The sequence below is a fragment of the Pristiophorus japonicus genome, chromosome 1 (assembly GCF_044704955.1).
Source record: "Pristiophorus japonicus isolate sPriJap1 chromosome 1, sPriJap1.hap1, whole genome shotgun sequence".
In the NCBI taxonomy this organism is placed as follows: domain Eukaryota; kingdom Metazoa; phylum Chordata; class Chondrichthyes; family Pristiophoridae; genus Pristiophorus; species Pristiophorus japonicus.
This window is the reverse complement of record NC_091977.1, coordinates 386,193,607-386,216,473: the sequence shown is the minus strand read 5'-3', so window position 1 is coordinate 386,216,473 and position 22,867 is coordinate 386,193,607. Positions and strand designations below refer to the sequence as shown.

The window sequence follows — 22,867 nt, the reverse complement described above, 5'->3', positions numbered from 1 at the left end:
GTGGAGGGAGTGTCATGGAGTAGTTGAAATAACGATCAGGATCTTCAATTTCTATTTACTATTTTATATACCTCTGCATATTCACCTTTCAAGGTTAAAAGGCCATGTTTCTCCAGTCTTTCCTTATTGGTGGATGGGGTTTCAATCAAGCAGGCTGCTTTGTCCTGGATGGTGTGGAGCTTCTTGCGTATTGTTGGAGCTGCACTCATCCAGGCAAGTGGAGAGTATTCCATCACACTCCTGACTTGTGCCTTGTAGATGGTGGAAAGGCTTTGGGGAGTCAGGAGGTGAGACACTCGCCGCAAAATACCTAGTCTCTGACCCACTCATGTGCCAATGTTTATGTGGCTGGTCCAATTAAGTTTCTAGTCAATGGTGACCCCCAGGACGTTGATGGTGGGGGATTCAGCGATGGTAATGCCGTTGAATGTCATGGGGAGATGGTTAGACTCTCGCTTGTTGGAGATGTCATTCCCTGACACTCATGTGGCACGAATGGTACTTGCCACTTATCAGCCCAAGCCTGAATGCTGTCCAGGTCTTGTTGCATGCAGACATGGACTGCTTCATTATCTGAGGAGTTGCAAATGGAACTGCAATCATCAACTAATTTCGCCACTTCTGATCTTCCTCCATAAAGACGATACAGGTTGGCTCCCTCTCTAGACTGAACTATTATGGCATCCAACTATTAAATGAGTCTAGGGTTCTCACCTTCACTACCCTACCCCGTAGCCCTTTCAATGTGTTGTGTGAAGAAATTCCAGACATCAGTCCTAAATTTACTGGGTTTGAATTGATGTCCTATCATACTGTAAACGGTGTACTTGAAGTAACAATGAGGATCTTCATTTTCTGTCTACTATTTTATATACCTCTGCATATTCACCTTTCAGTCATCTCCTTTCAAGGCTAAAAAGCTCAAGTTTCTCCAGTCTTTCCTTATTGTTCAGTCCTCAGACTCTAGAGATTAACTTTGTGCCCCTTCGCTGAACTGTTTCCAGGGCTTGAATCTTGGTAACTAGAAATGGACACAGTACTCAATATGTGGTCTGACAAGAGCAGTATACAGTTTGAGCATAATCTCCTCTCACCTATACGCTACAATATAGACTATACAGTCCAGCATTTAACTTGTTTTGTTGATTACCACTCCCAAGTGATTGGACATGTTGCGTGCCGAGATAACTCCTGGATTGCTCAGTGTCATCCATAGCTATTCCAACATAATTTATGGTGTCAGATCTGGAGGTGTGTTGGTATTGGCTACAAGCTCCTCGAGGCTCATTTTTGTTTCTTTACTTGTCCCATTACCACCCCCTTTTGCTTTGCACCATCCCTTTTGTCATTTAATCACTCCTGCCTTCCACCCTATCACAGCCCTTCCCTTTTGTTCTTTCCTTTCATCTGCCTTTTCCTGCCTCTGTACTTGCTTAAAACCTGTTACATCTGCAACATGTTCCAGTTCTGACAAAAAGTCACCAACCTGAAATGTAAACTCGATTTCTCTCTCCAGACACTGTCTGACCTGCTGAGCAGTTCCAGTATTTTCTATCAATATTAGAACGCAAGAACATAAAAAATAGGAGCTGGAGTAGACCATTTGGCCCTTCGAGCCTGCTCTGCCATTTAACAAGATCATGGCTGATCTTCTACCTCGACTCCACCTTCCCGCACTATCCTCATATCCCTTAATTTCCAAAAATTTATCAACCTCTGTCTTGAATATACTCAACGACTGAGCATCCACAGCTCTCTGGGGTAGAGAATTCCAACGATTCACAACCCTTTGAGTGAAGAAATTTCTCCTCATTTCAGTCCTAAATTGCCAACCCCTTATTCTGAGACTATGACCCCTATTTCTAGATTCCCCAGCCAGGGAAACATTTTTATATGTTTCAATTAGATCACCTCTCATTCTTCTAAACTCTCGGGAATATAGGCCTAATCTACTCAATCTCTCCTCATAGAGCAATCTCCTCATCCCAAGAACCAGTCTCGTGAACCTTTGTTGCACTCCCTCTAAGGCAAGTATGTCTTTCCTTAGGTAAGGAGACCAGAACTGTAGGTAATACTCCAGGTGTGGCCTCACCAATGCCCTATATAATTGTAATAAGACTTCTTGGGGCCGAAATTCAGGCATGCCAGAAAGCTGGCGCACCTATGATTTTTTACCTTATTTTTCCACCGGGAGCATTGAGGCGACCTCTCGATCGGTTATCGGCATTTAGTCATTTTTTTAACGTTGGACCGGAAGTCGGTCATAGTGGGGGCGGAGATGCGGCGGTAAGTCAGGCTGAGGGGCGGAAACGAAACTCCGCCGCTGAGACATCACATCGCGTGTGCGTCACCACGCTCTCTCCCCTCCGTTAAAGGGGAGCGAATCGGGCATTTTTTTTATCTTCGGCCACTGAGCCACCAGGGAGGGTTTCGGTTGGGCCAGTGGCCTGGCACCCAAGAGGGGATGCCAGAACCCGGGGGCAATATTTTGCCAGCCGATCAGGAAGTCGGCCGGTATAGATAACAATATGGCGGCCGCGGCAGTGGGCCTTCACCTTGAATGGCCACCGTGGCTGTGCTGAGCTGCACACACTCAGGATAAGGTGCATTAACAGAGAAAGCTGTTGGGGGCACCACGCGGCGGGGCAACGATTTTTTCCCCTAAATATGAGTCGGAGTCTTCTGCAGGTGAGGGAGAGTGGCGGTGTGCATTTTGATGACACATTTGCAGCGGTCATCAGCAACGGGGCAGAAGTGGGGACAGACCGAAAAATCCCCGATCTGAATTTGGGTCGGGGTGACCATCGGCGGCCACTCGATTCCGCCGCATGGCCGCCACAAAACGGCAGAAACGGGCCTTATCTGGACCCTAAATTTCAGCCCCCTTTATTTACTCTTACACTCTAATCCTGTTTTAACAAAAGTTAACCTGCCATTTGCTTTCCTAATTACTTGCTGTGTCTAGTTACAGTCTGCCAACCCGAAAAAGTTCTGTTTATTCCTACTCTCTAGTTTTCTGTCCATCAACCAATCTTCAATCCATTCTAATATATTACCCCCAATCCCATGAGTCCTAATTTTGCGTAATAACCTCTTGTGTGGCACCTTATTGAATGCTTTTTGAAAATCCAAATACATTACATCCACTGGTTCCCCCTTATCCATCCTACTAGTTACATCTTCACAAAACTCCCAACAGATTTGTCAAACACAATTTCCCTTTCATAAAACCATGTTTATGATTTTCTAAGTACCCTGTTACTATGGGCCCAAGTTTCCACATGATTTGCGCCTGATTTTTAGGAGCAACTGGTAGAGAACGGACTATCTTAGAAATCGCAATTCTCCACATTTTTTTTTCTGCAGTTCTAGTCAGGTAGAACAGTTCTACTTTGGAACAGAATTTTTTCTTCAAAAGGGGGCGTGTCCGGCCACTGACGCCTGATTTGAAAGTTTCCACAGTGAAAACGTACTCCAAACTAAAGTAGAATGGAGCAAGTGAAGATTTTTATAGAACTGAAAAAACCTGATCTACACATTAAAAAATCAGGCGCAGGTTACAAATTAGGCGTCCAGAACGGGGTGGGGGGGGGGGGAAAGGGAAGTCATTAAATTCTATAATAAATCCCTATTTATACTTATACAAATATTATACAAATAAATCCAACCTGAATAAACATTTATAAGCAAAGAAAAGATTAAATAAACCATCTTCCTACCTATGTGAAAGTGCTTCAGGCAGGCCTTTCGGGACCGAAGGCTAAACGGGCCAGGGAGAGAGAGAGAGAGAGGAGGGAGAGGGGGGGGAGAGAGAGGGGAGGGAGGGAGGTGGGGGGGGAGAGAGAGAGAGGGGGAGAGAGAGAGAGGGGGAGAGAGGGGGGGAGATCAGGTCGGATCCAGTCCGGGAGCGGGAGTCGGATCGGGCCCAGTGGGGGGGGGGGGCGGGGCGGCGGGCGGGAGCGCAGGTCGGGTTGGGTCCAGTCGGGGGGACGGGGAGCGGGAACAGGAGCGCGGGTCGGGTCGAGTCGGGGAGCGGGAACAGGAGCGCGGGTCGGGTCGGGTTCAGTCGGGGAGGCGGGGAGCGGGAACAGGAGCGCGGGTCGGGTCGAGTTGGGGAGCGGGAACAGGAGCGCGGGTCTGGTCGGGTCCAGTCGGGGAGCGGGAACAGGAGCGCGGGTCGGGGAGCGGGAACAGGAGCGCGGGTCGGGTCGGGGGGGGGGGGGGGGTGGGGGAGTGCGGGTGTCGGGTCTGGTCCGGAGGCAGGGGGGGCGGGGAGCGGGTGTCGGGTCTGGTCCGGAGGCGGGGGGGGGGGGGGAGCGGGTGTTGGGTCTGGTCCGGAGGCAGGGGGGGGGGCGGGGAGCGAGTGTCGGGTCTGGTCGGGGGAGGGGGGGGGAGCAGGAGCTGGCCGTGGGAGGAGCCTTATTCACGCAGCCCCAGTGAGACCATTCAGCCAGGGCTAGGGGCTGCGTGCTTCTGGCCCCTCCCACACAGTTCGGCGCCTGGAGCTACTGCACTTGCGTGCCCACTGTAGCGCGCATGTGCAGAGGTCCCGGCACTGTTTTCAGCGCAGGGACCTGGCTCCGCCCCACCACAGCTAGTGCTGGCTGCGCCGAGGGCCAGAGGACCTGCAAGTCGGTGGAGAATACCAAGGATTTTTTTAAGCGCACTTTGTGGCGCGAAAAACGGGCGTCCAGGTCGGGACTGCGCCGTTCTAAGCGCGTGTGGAAACTTGGGCCCTATGTCTCTAATAATAAATTCTAACATTTTGCCTATACTGACATTAAGCTAACTGCCCTATAGTTCCCCATTTTTCTCTCTTCCTCCTTTCTTAAATAGCAGGATTATGTCTGCTACCTTCCAATCCTTGGGGATTGTTCTAGAATCTAGGGAATTCTGAAAGATTAATACCAATGCATCCACTATCTCTGTAGCTACCTCTTTTAAAACCCTAGGATGCAGGTAGCCAGGTCAAGGGGATTTGTCACCACTTAGTTCCATTAATTTCTCCAGTACTATGTCTTTATTTATACTAATTCCTTTAACTTCCTCATTCTCTCTAGACCCTTGGTTCCCCATTATTTCCGGAATGTTTTTTGTGTCTTCTACCGTGAAGACAGATACAAAGTATTTGTTTAATGTCTCTGCCATTTCCTTATTGCTCATTATAATTTCTCCCACTCTCTGCCTCTAATGGGCCCATATTTACTTTCACTAATCTCTTCCTATTTATATACCTATAGAAACGTTTACAATCTGTTTTTTATGTCTCTTGCTAATTTACTCTCATTCTTTTTTCTCTATAATATCAATTTCTGGGTCCTCCTTTGCTGAGTTCTAAAATCTTCCCAATGCTCTTTTTGGCAACAATACAAGCCTCTTCCTTTGATCTGAAACTATCTTTAACCTCGTTAGCCATGGTTGGCCGACTTTTCCTTACTGTGGGATTTTTGTGCCTTAAAGAAATGTATATTTGTTGTAAATTATGTATTAATTCTTTAAATACTAGCCATTGCTTGCCTACCATTGTACCTTTTAATGTAGTTTCCCAATCTACCTTAGCCAACTCGCCCCTCATACCTATGTAGTTTGCTTTGTTTAGATTTAAGACCCTAGTTTCAAACTTAGCTAAATCACTTTCAAACTCAATATAAAATTCTATCATATTATGGTCACTCTTCCCTAAAGGCCCCTTTGCTACAAGATTATTAATTAACCCTTTCTCAGTGCTGAGTACTCGAACTAAAATCGCCTGTTCTGTAGTTGGTTCCTTAACACTGATCTAGAAAACTATCTTGTATTGTCAGGTTTGTTGGTTTATCTCCAAGATTGCAAAGAGTGAGGAACCAAGCCACATAATCCAAATATAAACACCACTGTGTGATTGATTACATAGGATTGGACTGGACGGGGAATGACTATTACAGTCCATCTGTCCAGTCCCACGGTTAAAGTCATGGGGCTTTACGTTACCCGTTAACGTCAAAAAATGGCGAATGAGCAGCAGCTCGGGACTCGTGACATCCTCCATTTTCATTGTCACGGTAGCATTACCAGTAACAGGTATTGCCCTGCAAAAAAAAAATTGACGATTGGTGACATTAGTCGACATGTAATGCCAACTTAACGTCACCATGCCGAACTTCGACTCTAGCACTGAGTTCAGCGCTGGGTCATAGCCACACCAGGGAAACCCAGCATGCAAAGAGACTGACAGAGGCACTGTCAGCACCTGTTAAAAGGACACACACATCTTTCAGGTAAGTTTGCATTTAAGCTTTTCGACTGTTTTTTTTCGATTTTATTGAAGTAGTGGCTTGCTGCAATAGATGTTAAACATTTTTTTTTAAAGTGTGTCGTGAGTGCTGCTGGATGCTTGCAAGGCCTCCGATGGTTTAGGAAGGACTCTGAGGAAATAGAAATGCTGCAAATACTCAACAGGTCAGGCAACATCCGTGGAGAGAGAAACAGAGTTCACATCTCGAGTCAAGATGCTGCCTGACCTGCTGAGTATTTCCAGCATCTTATGCGGTTATTTCAGATTTACACCATCCGTTCGCAGAGGGAAGAGGAAGACACAGAAGGGGAAGACACAGAAGGGGAAGAAGCAGATGGAAGGATGCATCCTAAACAGCCCCTTTGTGGCTGGGATATCCAGGATGGAATCATCCAGCCTGTGGTTCCAGTGACCATAACCCCAATTCCCTTTCAACATTAGTCCCACACCTTACCTTCCCTCTGTTACTGACCATCACAGCATCGCCTGGCCACGATGCTGAAATAAAGCCACCAAAAAGCAAACTTTCCAATCTCTATCCATCCAATATGACATCAAGAAATCAAATCATTGCCCTTATGCATTCCATTAGTGACTGTCTTGTGTGTGCCTTTGCCTATCCTACTGATGTCACGCAATGCTACCACAGTGGCTGCAGCATGGCTTGTGGAAGGCTGCTGACTTTTAGTGGGGGACACTGCAAATACGGAAGGCTGCTGACTTTCAGTGGGGGACACTGCAAATGCCCTTGCTGGTCAACCTTGAGGAGCTGGTGGCTGTAAGTGTTAAATCAATTGTCTTCTTCTTCACTCTCCTCTCCTTCTTCTTGGTCAACCACTGGCTGGGCAGGCTGCATTTCTTGGCTGTGTGAAATGAGGAAGGCACAAGGGTGGAGTTGTGGTGAGGGGACGCTAGGAAAGCAGGAGGTGCATACCAGAAGTAGGATAACATATGAGGAAAACAGCACCTTGTATCATTTCTACCCTGCCACTGGCCAAGGGCTCAGTCATGCCCCTGCCAAGAAAGGCCTGCACCATCTCCTCCAAGTTGATGAGGTGAGGCTAAGACTGGGAGATGTGCCTCATGATTGATACAGATTGTTGGTAGGTGAGTGATTGGGAGGGAGGGAGAGTTTTGCATTGAGAAGTGTGTGAGGCTAGTTATTCAGTTGGTAGGTGATGGCTTTTGAAGATGCATTCACTGACCTTGACCAGTGGTCTGAAGTCATGAAGCTTCTTTGGGCACAGGAGCCAGGTGATGAGGGTGACACTGCTGGCAGTGATCGACTCGGTGATGTGGTCCCACATTATTCTTTCTGGAGGACCTCGTGGCTCCTGAGGGTAGAGGACCTCTCTTCCAGTGTCGACCCCTGCACAAGGCTGGAATCTGTGTGCGAGACCCTGGGTGCCCCCCTTCCCTGGCTTGCTGAGCCATTTGTGTTAGTACTAAAGCACTTTTCCCATTTTTTGAGGTTCGGAAGGGAATTCAGCACTAAGTGCTGAAGAATCCTATTTGGGACTTCTTTTTAATGGTAAGTTTTTAATTGAAATGCAGTAAGGGCTGAAAGCTGCATTTTTTTCACTGCCTTTTAACTTGTGTTAGTTTTGAATGGATTTCACCTTTTATTCATAGCCCCTGTGGATGAGAACTTCGGGTCGGAGGCCTCCATTAACGCCACCAGTAGGACATTGCACGGTAAATTAGCTCTGCGCTCCACATCGCCAAACCCCAGCACTCATTTTCCAACTGTAGCACTGTAGCCATTTTCAGCGTCCGTTAACTCAAGTTGCCGGCGACACCTGCAATTTTCCTGGCGCACACAAATTCTTCCCCTCCAGTGTCTAGGGAACATAATATCGCATGATACCACCCATACACCTCAATCAAATTTTTGTTCAGGTACTTATCAATTCTCTCAAATTTGCTGATACAAATCAGACCCCACTGCTCCCTTATTTCTATTATGTATACACTAATAGCTCCCTTTTGAATGTAGTTGATGGTTATTTAAATCAAAGTATCCCCAGCAAATGTTTCAGGGGTATTTAAGTTGAATTGTCCAAATTAATGAAAGTTGGTTTAGAAGTTTCAAGAGTAAAGTCATTGTTGCACATGTCTCCACATGAGAAGTCAACTCGTACTAAGTGACAGAGATCTACAAATGGAAGGGAAACTGCCACTATACATGTCACCCCATTTTAGGGGCCCAAGTTTCGAGCCGCGCCTAGAACGGCGCAGTCCCGACCTGGACGCCCGTTTTTCGCGCCACAAAGTGCGCCTAAAAAAAAACTTCCAGATTCTCCAGCTCCCTGCAGGTCATTTGCAGCTCGGCGCAGCGCAGCACGAGCTGTAGTGGGCGGAGCCAGGTCCCTGCGCTGAAAACAGTGCCGGGACCTCTGCACGTGCGCGTTACAGTGGGCGCGCAAGTGCAGTAGCTCCAGGCGCCCAAAACTGTGTGGGAGGGGCCGAAGCATTGCAGCCTCTCGCCCTGGCCGAATGGCCTCACTGGGGCTGCGTGAATAAGGCTCCTCCCACGCCCAGCTCCTGCTTCCTCCCGACCCGACTCGACTCCCGCTTCCCGCCCGCCCGCCCCCCCCCCCCGGACAGAACCGGACCCCGACACCGACCCGACTCCCGCTTCCCCCCGCCTCCGGACCGGACCCGACACAGACACCTGCTTCCCCCCCCGCCGCCCCCGGACTGGACCTGACCTCCCTCTCCCTCTCCCTCCCTCCCCCCGACCTGAGCCTAACCGACCTCCCTCCCACCACCTCCCCGACCCGTGCTCCCCCCGACCCGACCCAACGCCACCTACCTGTAAATCTGGTGCTGGGGACGGGCCCTGTCCGAAGTCTCGGGCCCGGCCCGTTCAGCCTCCCTCCCCCTTCTCCTTTACCCCACTTCTCCTTTCCCCCCTCCCCCTCCTCTCCCTCTCCCCCTCTCCCCCTTCTCCTCCCCCCTCCCCCTTCTCCCCATCCCTCTCCCTTCTCCCCCATCCCTCCCTCTGCTCCCCCATCCCTCCTCTCGCTGTCAGAAACACAGACACTGACAGACAGAGAATGAGAGACACACACAGACAGACAGACAGAGAGAGAGGCACTGACAGAGACACACTGGGGGGGGGGGGGGGGGCATCCCAGCACGCTGTTGGAGGGCTCCCGGTGTTGCAGTCGGTAAGTAGAAAATGTTTTATTTATTGATTTTTTAAAAAATTATTTCTTATTAATTTTTTTTGATTGATTTATTGGTTGATTTATTGATGTTTTTATCATTTATTATTGATGATGGCTCTTTATTTGTAAAACTGAAGTGTTTAATGTTTGTAAACTTCCCTTTAAACCTCCCCCATTCCCTACGCCTGATTTGTAACCTACGCTTGATTTTCTAAAGGGTAGACAAGGTTTTTTCGAGCGTACAAAAATCTTCACTCACTCCATTCTAAGTTAGTTTGGAGTAAGTTTTCACTGACGAAACTTTGAAAACAGGCGTAAGTGGCTGGACACGCCCCCTTTTGAAAAAAAAATTCTGTTCTGAAGTGAAACTGTTCTAACTGACTAGAACTGGAGCAAACTAAATGGCGAGAATTCCGATTTCTAAGATACTTCGTTCGACACCAGTTGCTCCTAAAAATCAGGAGCAAATCATGGCGAAACTTGGGGCCTATGGGTGGGCACTCTAAATTCAAGGCCAGTATTTGGAGGAGAAAGCCAGAGATTGCGAAGCAGCAGAAATGCTCCCAGCGGATGGTCAATGTATACCTGCACTCTTTAGAGTACTCAGACGCAATATTCAAAATGTTATAATCCATGAAGGGAAGAACTGCTTTCGCTTAATAGCATATCCTGAAAATACCTCAGGTTCCCAGCAGTTAGTCTTCCATTATTATTTTTTGTGTCTTTTCTGGTGCAGATGATCAATCAAAGCCAGGTCCTCCAACTACCAGATCTGCAAGCACTCACAACCCATCTCAGCACTCCCTCCTGATCTTCCAAGATCCATTCACTCTGGGCGATTTAGGTGATGAACTTTAGGGTAGCATAACCAGTGAAGCACAAAACACGGGTGACCAGGAGTAAGGGGAATAGGTGATAGAGGAAGAAATATGTTATGGAGTGGGGGTGGGGCAGTGTGAGGGCAAAGGGATATCCACACAACTGTGTGTTTTGGGGATCCAGATATGCAGGGTCCTGTCTGCTTTCAAACAAAAAATACTCAGATCATTGCTTGCTGCATTCTTTGAAGAAAGGGCAGAGCAGTTCCTGACACATGACAGAGCCGTTTCTGACACATGGCAGCAAGTGTGGAAGAATCTATGAGATGCAAATGTGGGGTTCTGATGCAATGTAGTGAGGGCATGCAGAATGCCTTGAAGCAAGTGACAGCTCCCAGGCCATGTGCAGCATAGCCATTAAGCTATGTTGTCACAATGCCATTCCAGCTTTCAAACATGAATACCTACAAGACTGCAATTTAAGCATTGCAGTGTGTATTTCTCAATGGACAGATTCATGGATAAGCGGAGACAAATGAGAAGGAATATGGCTTCAGGATTCAGTAGTGGAAACGTCTGCTGTAACACCAGTCATCACACTGCTGAGCATGCACAGTGGCATAAAGTCCATAAATAGGAGTGGGATGGAGGTCACTGCAGCAGATGTATGTTCTCCAACCTGCATTATTATTGGCAAATCCATTCCACCCTCTACCCTGGAAAGTAATTCTAAGAGTGACTCAAAACATGCAGGTCAGAATGCTACCCCATTAGAGGAGAAGGTGCAGCCTAAAGCAGGCTCATCTGGTTCCAAAGCACGCACAGATCAACAGCAACCACATTCCAAAGAGTTTTCTTCATATAGTTGGCTGCTAATCTCTTACTCCACTTCTGCCACAGGGGATGCACCAGGAAGGAAAACACTTGTATTTGTAGAGCACCTTTCATGATAGCAGGATGTCCCAAAGCACTTTACAGCCTCTGAAATACAGCCTGAACTATAAACCTTCTGACTCAAAGGTGAGAGTGCTACCACTAAGCCAACACCTAAGCACGAGAGTCACGCAGCTAAGCACAAAACATAGGGTTAAAGGAGAGTTTAGCACCGTATCAAGAGAACTTGGATTTTGACTCACCAATAGGATATGTAAATAAAAATCATGACATTTCTTATGTTTTCGTTTGTGAGATGTTGACATCCTCATATTTGTTTGAGAGGGGCTTTGGTGGAGGCTTTATTGGCAGTCAAGATGTTTATTGTGATTGGGGTGAGTGGGTGGGGGGAACCTAAGATCAGATGGACGCAATTAAATCAAAGATGAGAGAGTAAGATGTAGTTACAAAGATAGAGAGCTCCAGGAGAAGGCATCAGTGATAAGGTTCTGCCTGACTGCAATACCAGAATGTCCGAGGTCTGCTTTAGGGCAATCTTCAGACTCTCTCATTTCACCTTGTTGCTGTTAACAGTGTAATTTGATTTCTGCTCTTCCAGTATAAGACCCCAGCCTACGGCAATGTTATGCAGCATGCCACAATGATCCTGGATATTTTGGCAGAACACTAGTGCAAGACCCTTCCAGAGCAGCCAAGCACTGGAATCTCTGCTTCGGGATTCCTCTAGTGTTCTCAATGCATGATCCGAGTAGATGCATTTGTGTCACTTTTATGCTCTGAGGCAAATGTTAAATTCTGCAGAGGGTCATCAGCTGCGCACTGAGGCTTTGCATGGCCTCCAGCATCCATCCCCTACTTCAGTGCACAGCTGGGATTATGCTGGAAATGGTGATCTGTCTCAGAATGAAAGCATCATGTGAGCTGCCAAGAAACTGTATTCACCTGCATGATTTTATGCCGGTGGTCGCAAACGATTTGAACATTGTAGGTGTTCACCATGTCAGCTGTTGCCCCAAAAACTTCTGGTAGCAAAGAATTTCAGAGCTGTGGTCAGTGACTTCAACAGTGACAGGAGTGGTGCCAGCACTGCAATGAGACTTTACGTCTGCCCTGAGAAGGTTGCGGATCTCGCTCACTACTTCCCTAATAAACCGTGTCACCAGGTGCAAAAATGTCCACCAGTGCCAATATATTCTTGTTCTCAAGTAATTGCAGACACTATCGTGCATGATGGCTGAGGGTGCAGAGTTCAAAAATGCCAGTTATATACCCTGCTATAAGTTGCCAAAATCTTTTCAGATAAGCTTCTGCTCAAATACTGCTTCAGAGTTTCAAAGTACCAATCTATAATGGTTTCCTCAATGGTAATGACTAAAATGCTTACTTTCATAGCTCACACTGCTTAACTTATCTGAACGTAAGCAGCATCTGACCTGTGATTGCTGAAAGTATAGGAAAAAAGACTGCCAATTAGTATGATGTTATTGAAATGGTATATAAATATCACATGTCAATTACAATATCTCGTTGAGGCACAATAAAATTTGAGACAAGTAAAACACCTGCAGCATTACTGGGGCACCAAATAGGAGCAGTGGGATAGCGCCCAATTCTATGTGTCGAGTCTTATCAGGCATTATACCCAGGAAAATCTACCCTATAGTATAAACAGGCCATTAAACTCCACCTCCCACACAATCTCTCTATCTGATTTGTTAGAAAGACTACACATTTGATGTTTGAATCATTTAATCATGAACATAATACACCAGAAAATGTTGTTAGTGTTTGTGATTTGAAATACTGAAAGATGTAACACAGCCATCAAAATCCGTACTCTCTCAACAACATATAGTATTTCAAATTTGGTACATTCCATTGAAAATTCTCGTATAAACCAACTCAATGGGAAGTTTGCTACAAAAACGTAATGTTTTTCAATACCTATGATGCCAATAGGTGGCACTGTGCTGTCATAGTTCATCATCATCATCATAGGCAGTCCCTCGAATCGAGGATGACTTGCTTCCACGTCAAAAAGTTCACAGGTGTTTCAATGAGGGACCTAAAATTCCAGATCCTGAACTAAATCTTGAAGGGTGGAAGATGCCTGTGCTTGGACTTTTTTAACGTGTGGTGAACGTTGCACACCAGCCACCACACGGGCTTGACAGAGCTAGGTCTTGGTCCAGTAGCAAGGGTTATCCAAGACGACTAGAGACCTGCTCTGCGGTACGGGCCTAGTGCGCACACATATCGCAATGTGGGCTGGCCCATGCTGCCCCTGGGCCCTCGCCTCTTCTGGGCCCCGAACTCACGCCTCTCCTGGGCCCCGATCACGTCCCTCTACAATCTCTTGCCGCTCCTTCGCTCCGATCGCGCCGTTCCTGCAGTACCTGCCCACGCTCCAATCACCGACCTGGACCTTGATGACGTTCACTCTTCACTGCCATTGCTCTCCTGCTCCAGCACTTGTTGCTCCCTGATGTGGTATGCTGCCACGCTGCTCCTTCCGCTCCCCGGCCTGCTCCAATGGTGCTCATAGTTACCTGTCACGTAACACCCACTATTTTAGTAAGTGTCCTGCAGAGTACTCAGTCAAACGCTTTAAATCTTCTACCTGCCATTGCAGACCTCCCACCACTGGTGACACTGTGGCATGAGTCACCATGCCCTTTTTTGATCCATGTCCATTAATTAGTATTTTGTGAAAAACTTATTATTTTTATAATCTTTTATTGTTAACTTTAAAAAAATCAAATTTCAAATTACCTACCACTTGTGCCATTTCACCTGCTCCAACTCTGCCTTGCTCCATTACAAAATGATGACCACTGCTGTCACATATCCCTGATCGTTTCTCAAGACATTCTGTGCCAAACTCTGGTGAATGGCACTCATCTGCTGCCTGCCAAAGATTGGGAACTGCCTTTCTATCTCTAAAAATATCAAAGTCGACATCTCTCTGAGGTATTTCCCAGATTGTGATTAACACTTTGGGCCAAAGACAGGGCAGACAGCTGCCTGAACTATCACAATTAGGCACACATTTGACTGCGAGCACCAGAAATTAGGCAAGATAATTTGGGTGCAATGGGAACAAGAGAAAGTAGTAGAAACAGATGCAAAATATAGAAGGGAAAAGAGAGAAATCAAGACAAAATAGATTAGTCAAAGAGAAACAGAAATTAAGACCATACACTAAGAGAAGCAACAGATTTGAAACAAGAGAGAAATCATTACAAAAAGGCACTGCATTCACAGATAGTGGCAGATCAACATGGCACTGACTTAGAGATAGGTCAATCAAAGTCCCCCCGCCTCCACCACCACCATAAACCTACTTTACCTTCTCCCCTCCCTGGCCTCTGGCTCTTACCCTCCTTTCCCTTGCCCTTTGCCATCCCTAGACTCTGAGCCTGCTCTATTTTTCTCCCTCCACCCCCTAACTCCACTCTGCCCCTCCCATCACCCCTACTTGTTCTACCTTCCTCTTGTGGCCTGCAACATTATGCCCCTATCTAGCCCAGGTTCAAGATTCCTTCAATTCATTACATTCAACAGATGTCACTACTGGGGCATTGGTACATCACTGCACATAAAACGTAGTCAGATCAAGACAGTTGGGAGTCTTTTTAACAGGACATTCCAAAAAAATCTAACTCACTCCACCAAATGTTGAAAGGCAGCCAAGTTAATCAAAATTCTATTAACAACATTTAAACATTTTACATTGTTTATCTTCATTGACATTTAATGGAAATGTTGAGACGACAGTCCATTAGCTACAATGTTAGTATATGGAAAAGTACAAAATCAGATTCTCTAAATGCAATTTTACCATATAGACACCTACAACAACTTGTATTTATATAGCACCTTTAATGTATTAAAATGTTCCAAGGCACTTCACAGGAGTGCTAGAAGATAAATATTTGACACCAAGCCACATAAGGAGAAATTAAGGCAGATGACCAAAAGCTTGGTCAAAGATAGGTTTTAAGGAGTGTCTTAAGGAGGAAAGAGGCGGAGAGGTTTGGGGAGGGAATTCTAGAGTTTAAGGCCGTGGCAACTGAAAGCACGGCCACCAATGGTTGAGCAATTATAATCAAGAGGACAGAATTAGAGGAGCGCAGATATCTCAGACAGGTTGTGGGCTGGAGGAGATTACAGAGATAGGGAGGGGCAAGGATTAGAAAATAAGGATGAGAATTTTGAAAATCGAGGTATTGCTTAACTTGGAGTAAATGTAGGCCAACGAGCACAGAGGTGAAGGGTGAACGGGACTTGGTGCGAGTTAGGACACAGGCAGCCAATTTTTGGATGACCTCAAGTTTACGTAAGGTAGAGCGTGGGAGGCCAGCCAGGAGTACGTTGGACTAGTCTTGGCTAGAGGTAACAAAGGCATGGATGAGGGTTTCAGTAGCAGATGAGCTGCGGCAGGGGCGGAGTGGGGTGATGTTACAGAGATGCAAATAAGTGATCTTAGTTATGCTACGGATGTGTGGTCAGAAGATAATTTTGCGATTAAATATGAGACCAAAGTTGTGAACAGTGTGGTTCAGCCTCAAATAGATGCTAGGGAGAGGGATGGAGTCAGTGGCATGGCACAGAGTTTGTGGCGGGAACCGAAAACAATGGCTTCGGTCTTCCCAATATTTAATTGGAGAACATTTCTGCTCATCTAGAACTGGATGTCGGACAAGCAGTCTAACAATTTAAGAGACCATGGAGGGGTCGAGAGAAGTGGTGGTGAGGTAGAGCTGGGCATCATCAGTGTACCTGTGGAAACCAATGCTGTGTTTTCGGATGATGTCACCAAGGTGCAGCATGTAGATGAGAAATAGGAGGGGGCCAAGGATAGATCCTTGGGGGACACCAGAGGTAACGAAGTAGGAGCAGGAATAAAAACCATTGCAGGTGATTCTCTGGCTACGATTCGATCGATAAGAATGGCACCAGGGGAGTGCAGTCCCACTCAGCTGGGTAACAGTGGAGAGGCTTTGGAGGAGGATGGAGTGGACAACCGTGTCAAAGGTTGCAGACAAGTCAAGAAGGACGAGGAGGTAGTGTTTACCTTTGTCACAGTTGCAAAGGATGTCATTTGTGACTTTGATGAGAGCCGTTTAGGTACTGTGGCAGGGGCAAAATCCTGATTGGAGGGATTTAAACATGGAGTTCTGGGAAAGATGGACATGGATTTGGGAGGCAACAACACGTTCAAGGACTTGAGAGGAAAAGGAGGTTGGAGATGTGGTGGTAGCTTACAAGGGCGGAGGGGTCAAGGTTTGTTTTTTGAGAGGGGTGATGACGGCAGATTTGAAGGGGGGGGGCAATACACGAGGAGAATGAACCATTAACAATGTCGGCTAACATGGGAGCCAGGAAAGGAAGTTGGGTGGTCAGCAGTTTGGTGGGAATAGGGTCGAGGGAGCAGGAAGTGGGTCTCATGGACAAGATGAGCGCAGAGATCAGAGAGAAACTGGAGAAAGATGTGAGTTCAGGGCTAGGGCAGGGGGGAACCTTAGAGGAAGTTTGGGCTAGGGGAAGGAAGGGAAGTGGTAGAGGCAGCTGATCGGATGGTCTCAAACTTAGAGACAAAGAAATCCATGAGATCCTAGCATTTGTTGTTGGAGGGGAGAGGAGAGAAGGGTTTAAGAAGACGGTTAGCAATAGAGAATTAGAAGTCGGCGGTTATCTTTGTGTTGCAGAATGATCCTGCATTAGCGAGCAGTTGTGGCAGACGAGAGCAGGATGAATAATGCTTTATGTGGTCCAGCCAGTGTCCGGTGACGGTAGCGCAAAATAACAGCAGCTTTATCTTTCTTCTCTGTAGGGAAGTAGCTAGAATGCCCTCTGTGCCACCACCAACATCTGCCCTGAAGCAAGGTTGGCCCAGTTGGCAGCAGTAATTTGTGGGTTTAAGTCCCAAACCAATATTTGAGCCCATAATCTAGGCTGGCACTCCAATTCAGTACAAAGGAGTGCTTCATTTTCAGAAGTGTTGTCCTTAGATGAAACTGAGGCCCTGTCTACTTGTTCAGGTGAACATTAAAAAGAAAACTAAAACGGGTTGTCATCTCGGAAGGATGAAATCAAATGGTCCAATGAGTCTTTTATCTGAGCCCATCTTGTAAGAACCTGTCTTGTGAGGGGGGGGGGGGAGTGGAACAGAGTACAAACCCACAATCCATCACTTGATCAAATAATCCATTGATAAATATATTGTGCAAACCAACTTTTGTTATTTTGACATTTTATTAAATTTAACATGTTCATTATTTTCTTTTCCAAACATTTGTGAGTATAACTAGTCCACCAATTAGTCTGCCTTGTACAATATAAGCCATTTATTTATATCATTTAAAATACATTTTTTAAACCACCTTCAACAAATATTGCATTGGAGAGATTTATGACTGTTGCTTGCTTTTCTAGTTTGCTTAGAGACATAGTGGATTCTGTACCTTACATTAGTACCATGAAAACAACTCTACGAGATACCACAAAAGAAGCTAATTTCAGATTTTTTTTAAATATTAAAAATAACTATGGCCCCCTCGACCCTATTCCCACCAAACTGCTGACCACCCAACTTCCTTTCCTGGCTCCCATATTAGCCGACATTGTTAATGGTTCTTTATTTTTATAGAAACATAGCAGTTTATAGCGCAGGAGGCCATTTCGGCCCAACGTATCCGTGCTGGCCGACAAAGAGCCACACGGCCCTTGGTAGGCAGCCCTAAAGGTTACATATAAACCTATGAACAATAAAGGAAAGGCAAAGAGCACCCAGCCCAACTGCGGCACCCCTTATACTAAAACATTCTACACTCCACCCCAACTGGAGCCATGCGATCTCCTGGGAGAGGCAAAAACCAGATAAAAACCCAGGCCAATTTAGGGAGAAAAAATCTGGGAAAATTCCTCTCCGACCCATCCAGGCAATCAAAACTAGTCCAGGAGATCACCCTGGCCGTATTCTATTCCCTGCAGTACTTACCTTTATATCTGCTTCGTCCAACAAAAGGTCATCCAGTCTAATCCCAAATACCAGCTCGAGGTCCGTAACCCTGCAGGTTACTGCACTTTAAGTGCCCATCCAACCATCTCTTAAAAGTGGTGAGGGTTTCTGCATCCACCACTCTTCCAGGCAGCGAGTTCCTGATCCCCACAACCCTCTGCGTAAAGAAGCCCCCCCCTCAAATCCCCTCTAAACCTTCCACCAACTACCATAAAACTATGCCCCCTCGTAATACACCCCTCCACCAATGGAAATAGACCCTTAATATCCACTATGTCCAGGCCCCTCAATATTTTGTACACCTCGATGAGGTCTCCTCTCAACCTCCTCTATTCCAATGAGAACAAACCCAGCCTATTCAATCTGTCCTCATAACTAAGATTCTCCATTCCAGGCAGCATCCTAGTAAATCTCCTCTGCACCCTCTCTAGTACAATCACGTCCTTCCTATAATACAGCGACCAGAACTACATGCAATACTCCAGCTGTGGCCTAACCAAAGTATTATACAATTTAAGCATAACCTCCCTGCCTCGGCCAATAAAGGCAAGCATTCCATATGCCTTCTTAACCACCTTATTCACCTGGTCTGCTACTTTCAGGGATCTGTGGACAAGTACTCCAAGGTCCTTTTATTCATCTACACTATTAAGTGGCCTACTGCTTAATGTGTATACCCTTTCCTTATACACCGCAAAAAGTAAACGGCAACACTTTCAAGGCAGCTGATCATGTGTGAACTACATTAACAGAAGTATTGGATTAATGACTGTGATAAAACACTATGGAATTTTACACAACGTGTTAATGTAATACCAGAGAAAATTAATTCCCTTGATTGGAATTATTCTTTCATACAACACAGAACCTTATTAATTTTACAACTGTAACTTCATGGTAGCCAATTATGCCCTTTGAATGCCAATTAAACTAGAAATTGTCAGTGGAATTATGCAGCTGACAAAATTCAGAAGTCTCCAGAGCATTTGGTAATACACTACAGTACAAAAAAGTAAATTTCAAAAACAAAGTCGGTGTGCACGGAGGGTATGAAGTTAAAGGCCACAATTGAGATCAAAAAGGAGTTAGATGTAGTCCTTACTATTAGGGGGATCAAGGGGTATGGCGAGAAAGCAGGAAAGGGGTACTGAAGTTGCATGTTCAGCCATGAACTCATTGAATGGTGGTGCAGACTCGAAGGGCTAAATGGCCTACTCCTGCACCTATTTTCTATGTTTCTATGTCTACATCATAAATTATTAGATATGCAGACCTCCTCTTCTCTGAATTGTAGACCTTTAACTCCCAAACATCCACTGCTGTACATTTTTTACTTGAATGTCCAGCAAACATTACAAATTCTAAATTTAATGTCGTCAGATCTTGGTGGATCACGGTTATTATGTAAAATGATGTAAGTTAGCTAAATTTACTTTATAAATTATACTAGCTCACATAAACAGCGTAAATACATTATGTGATTATTCAAACTGGTCAAACACACTTCATCTCCAATTACTTTCACAGATCACTTTTGTAACAAATGATCAGTTGAAAGCATCACTAACAAATTCAAGAGAGCATGCAGATTGAAAAAAGATGTCTCACCTGGTGAGTTATTAATAGAAGCAGTAGAATCCACAAGCCCAGCTGCAGGACTAACACAGCTGGAAGTTGAGGCTGGGACTGACCCATTCACAGGAGACTGCAGAGCCAGAGGACCTGCACTAGTAACCGATGGTGACTGCACTGTGGCACCCAGGGTAGATCCTGAAAGGTTTACTGCAGTCTGAACTTTAACTTGCGCCATTCTCTATCACTGGAAAAAAATATATGTTAATGAGCTGAATGGGCCTATAATAATAAAAGAAAAAATGAATTATAATTAACATAACCTGGTGAGTCACATGCAAGACAGAATACTGTTCTAGAAATTAAAATAATCTGCAACAATCATTGGCTCTAATATTTCATTCATGTTTGCAGCAAACTCATTGGGCCATAATTTTCTCTAACAGGGCATCTAACGGCATCTGCCTTTAGTTAGGTTTGCTCTTGCACATATATTTTTTCAATTTTTGCATGGCAAGTTGCTGAAAGTGTGGGCTGATAATGCTGCAGTGAGAGAAACTGGGCATTTGGGACCTGAGTGAACAGAGCAAGCAACTGTGTATCTCCTTAACTAATGAGATTGAAGGGTTGTGAAATTAACAGCACAATACAGAGAAGGAAGTGTAAGTTAGAATGGGTGAATTCAATGTCAAATCAGGTACAGAAAGAAAAAGAGAGGGAAAGGAAGACTGGATTAAGAGAGAAAAAAAGACAAAGGAAAAGTTTTTTTTTAAAGTACATTTTACATTTTTTAAATCTCTCAACAATACCTGAAAGAATGAGACTCCACACTTGTAATAGTTAATTTCAGTTGACTGGCAGTAATGAACATTTATTATGTCATTAACAGGGAAGTTAAGACTTGAAAAGCCTTGACTTAATTTTCTGTGGCGAGCTTAGTTGTATCTACTGTGCAAGTACAGCAACTTCAAGAGATGAGAAGAAATTTCTTCTCTCAGAGGGCTGTAATTCTGTGGAATTTGCTGCCTCAGAGAGCTGTGGAAGCTGGGACATTGAATAAATTTAAGGCAGAAATAGACAGTTTCTTAAACAATAAGGAGATAAGGGGATAAAGGGTTATGGGGAGTGGACGGGAAAGTGGAGCTGAGTCCATGATTAGATCAGTCATGATTTTATTGAATGGCGGAGCAGGCTCGAGGGGCCGTATGGTTTACTCCTGCTCCTATTTCTTATGTTCATGCCATCAATGCATTTCAATGGCGAGGCAGGCAGCGAGCGGCCCTTTTTGCAAAGCTAACAGCGGAGTGGCACATCTGGATCAGCAACTTTTGGATTTCCACGTTTAACCTCGCATCTGCCCTTGTCTGAAGTTGCCCTAGCCTTTGCGCATAAATAACGGCGAGTGCCATTAACCTCGCTGTTATTTTGACAGCAAGTTATGGGCCAATGTAAGCAGAGTACTGTGACAGTTATCAGAAGTGTAAGTAATTTTTAGCTATATCAATCAGTGATTTTTGAAAAGTGGTGCATGAGCAAGCTGTGTATGCACATAGGGAATAAGTCAATCTAACTGCTGTAGAAACTGTGTTGCAATATAAACTGGACATTATTTAACTTCAAAAATGGAAGCAGACACTGAAAGGGAGCAGCTCTCCAATACAAACTAGGTTAAGTTTACAGGAAGCTAAAGTCCATAGTCTAATTACAGAAAAACTAATTGCAGATAAACACTTAACTGTACACAAAACTTGAGATGCCTACTGGACATCACTATTTTTTCTATCAATCAACTTGGCCAAACATCCAATAAGCACATTAAATTCCATCATTCAAACCCCAGGGAAGGGAACAGGAAGGGATAATAAGCCTTCAAAACCTTTTACCTGGCAACAATATTGCTATGATTTTCAACTGCACCCTCCACAATAACTGTACAGCTTGGTAAAATCCTAGCAAACATAAAATTTGATTTTAAATTCATATGGACTGAAACCCACTTATAAATTTGTTCATTATTCTTAAAGAGTAGTGGAAATAAAAATCAGTCAAGTAGAGCTCCACACAAGTTAGGACTCTATATTACCAGAAACAATGTAGAAATTAACCAACCCCCAGTAAATTAAAACATCTCATTTTCTGGTCCAGATTGCTCCATGATTTAAATATGACTCATAACTGTCCTGGTATATCTGAACTTCTTTGAACAATTGATCATAAATAGTGATATACAGTAGGCATTTGAAAGAGTGTACAGTAAACATTGGCCTAGAAATTCGGGTCGTTAGCGCTTCCCGTGGGCGCCAATGGGGCGCAAACGATTTCCTGCATGGGCGCGGTGCCATTAACGACTCCTGTCAAATTCTGCGGGAGTTTAGCGGCAGCGGTAACCCGTAGCGCCCCACTCCACCGGCGATGACAACGTCACCACTGTGCACAGCGCGCCGGACCCTAAATTGGGTAACGCCCCTGAAGCTGTGCCAGACAATGCCAGAAACAGCTTCAGGGGCACATACAGGACGGGCGGCCGCTCGTAGGGAGCAAGTTAAAGGGGAGGTGTGGGCCATTGCAAAAAAAATCCACAGATGTTGCCGAGCGCCCCATTGGCACTTTGAACACGGAGTTCATGCTGTGATCGGTCAGCCAGCACTCTGCATGAGTGCCAGGGTGTTGGTACGGCACCCCCCACTCCCCAGTGGTCCAGGTAGAACCCTTTCACCACTGCAGAGTTTGAAGCTTGGACCGTTACCTTTAATGAAGGGAAGAGCCCCTCCTGCGCGGCAGCGTTACATAAGAACATAAGAATTAGGAACAGGAGTAGGCCATCTAGCCCCTCGAGCCTGCTCCGCCATTCAATAAGATCATGGCTGATCTGGCTGTGGACTCAGCTCCACTTACCCGCTTGCTCCCCATAACCCTTAATTCCCTTATTGGTTAATAATCTATCTATCTGTGATTTGAATACATTCAATGAGCTAGCCTCAACTGCTTCCTTGGGCAGAGAATTCCACAGATTCACAACCCTCTGGGAGAAGAAATTCCTTCTCAACTCGGTTTTAAATTGGCTCCCCCGTATTTTGAGGCTGTGCCCCCTAGTTCTAGTCTCCCCGACCAG

The 22,867-nt window shown here is 45.6% G+C and overlaps 1 protein-coding gene across 4 annotated transcripts in view; it reads right to left on the bottom strand.

Moving 5' to 3' along the window:
* The window catches only part of stau2 (staufen double-stranded RNA binding protein 2), a 675,620-nt gene that overhangs the window by 596,862 nt on the left and 55,891 nt on the right, over positions 1-22,867 (bottom strand). For all 4 annotated transcript variants that reach the window (XM_070891170.1, XM_070891163.1, XM_070891177.1 and 1 more), the window contains exon 2: positions 19,792-20,002. In XM_070891170.1, coding sequence (XP_070747271.1) covers positions 19,792-19,993 — 202 coding nt within the window. In that variant the 5' untranslated portion in view covers positions 19,994-20,002. The remainder of the gene's footprint in view (positions 1-19,791; positions 20,003-22,867) is intronic.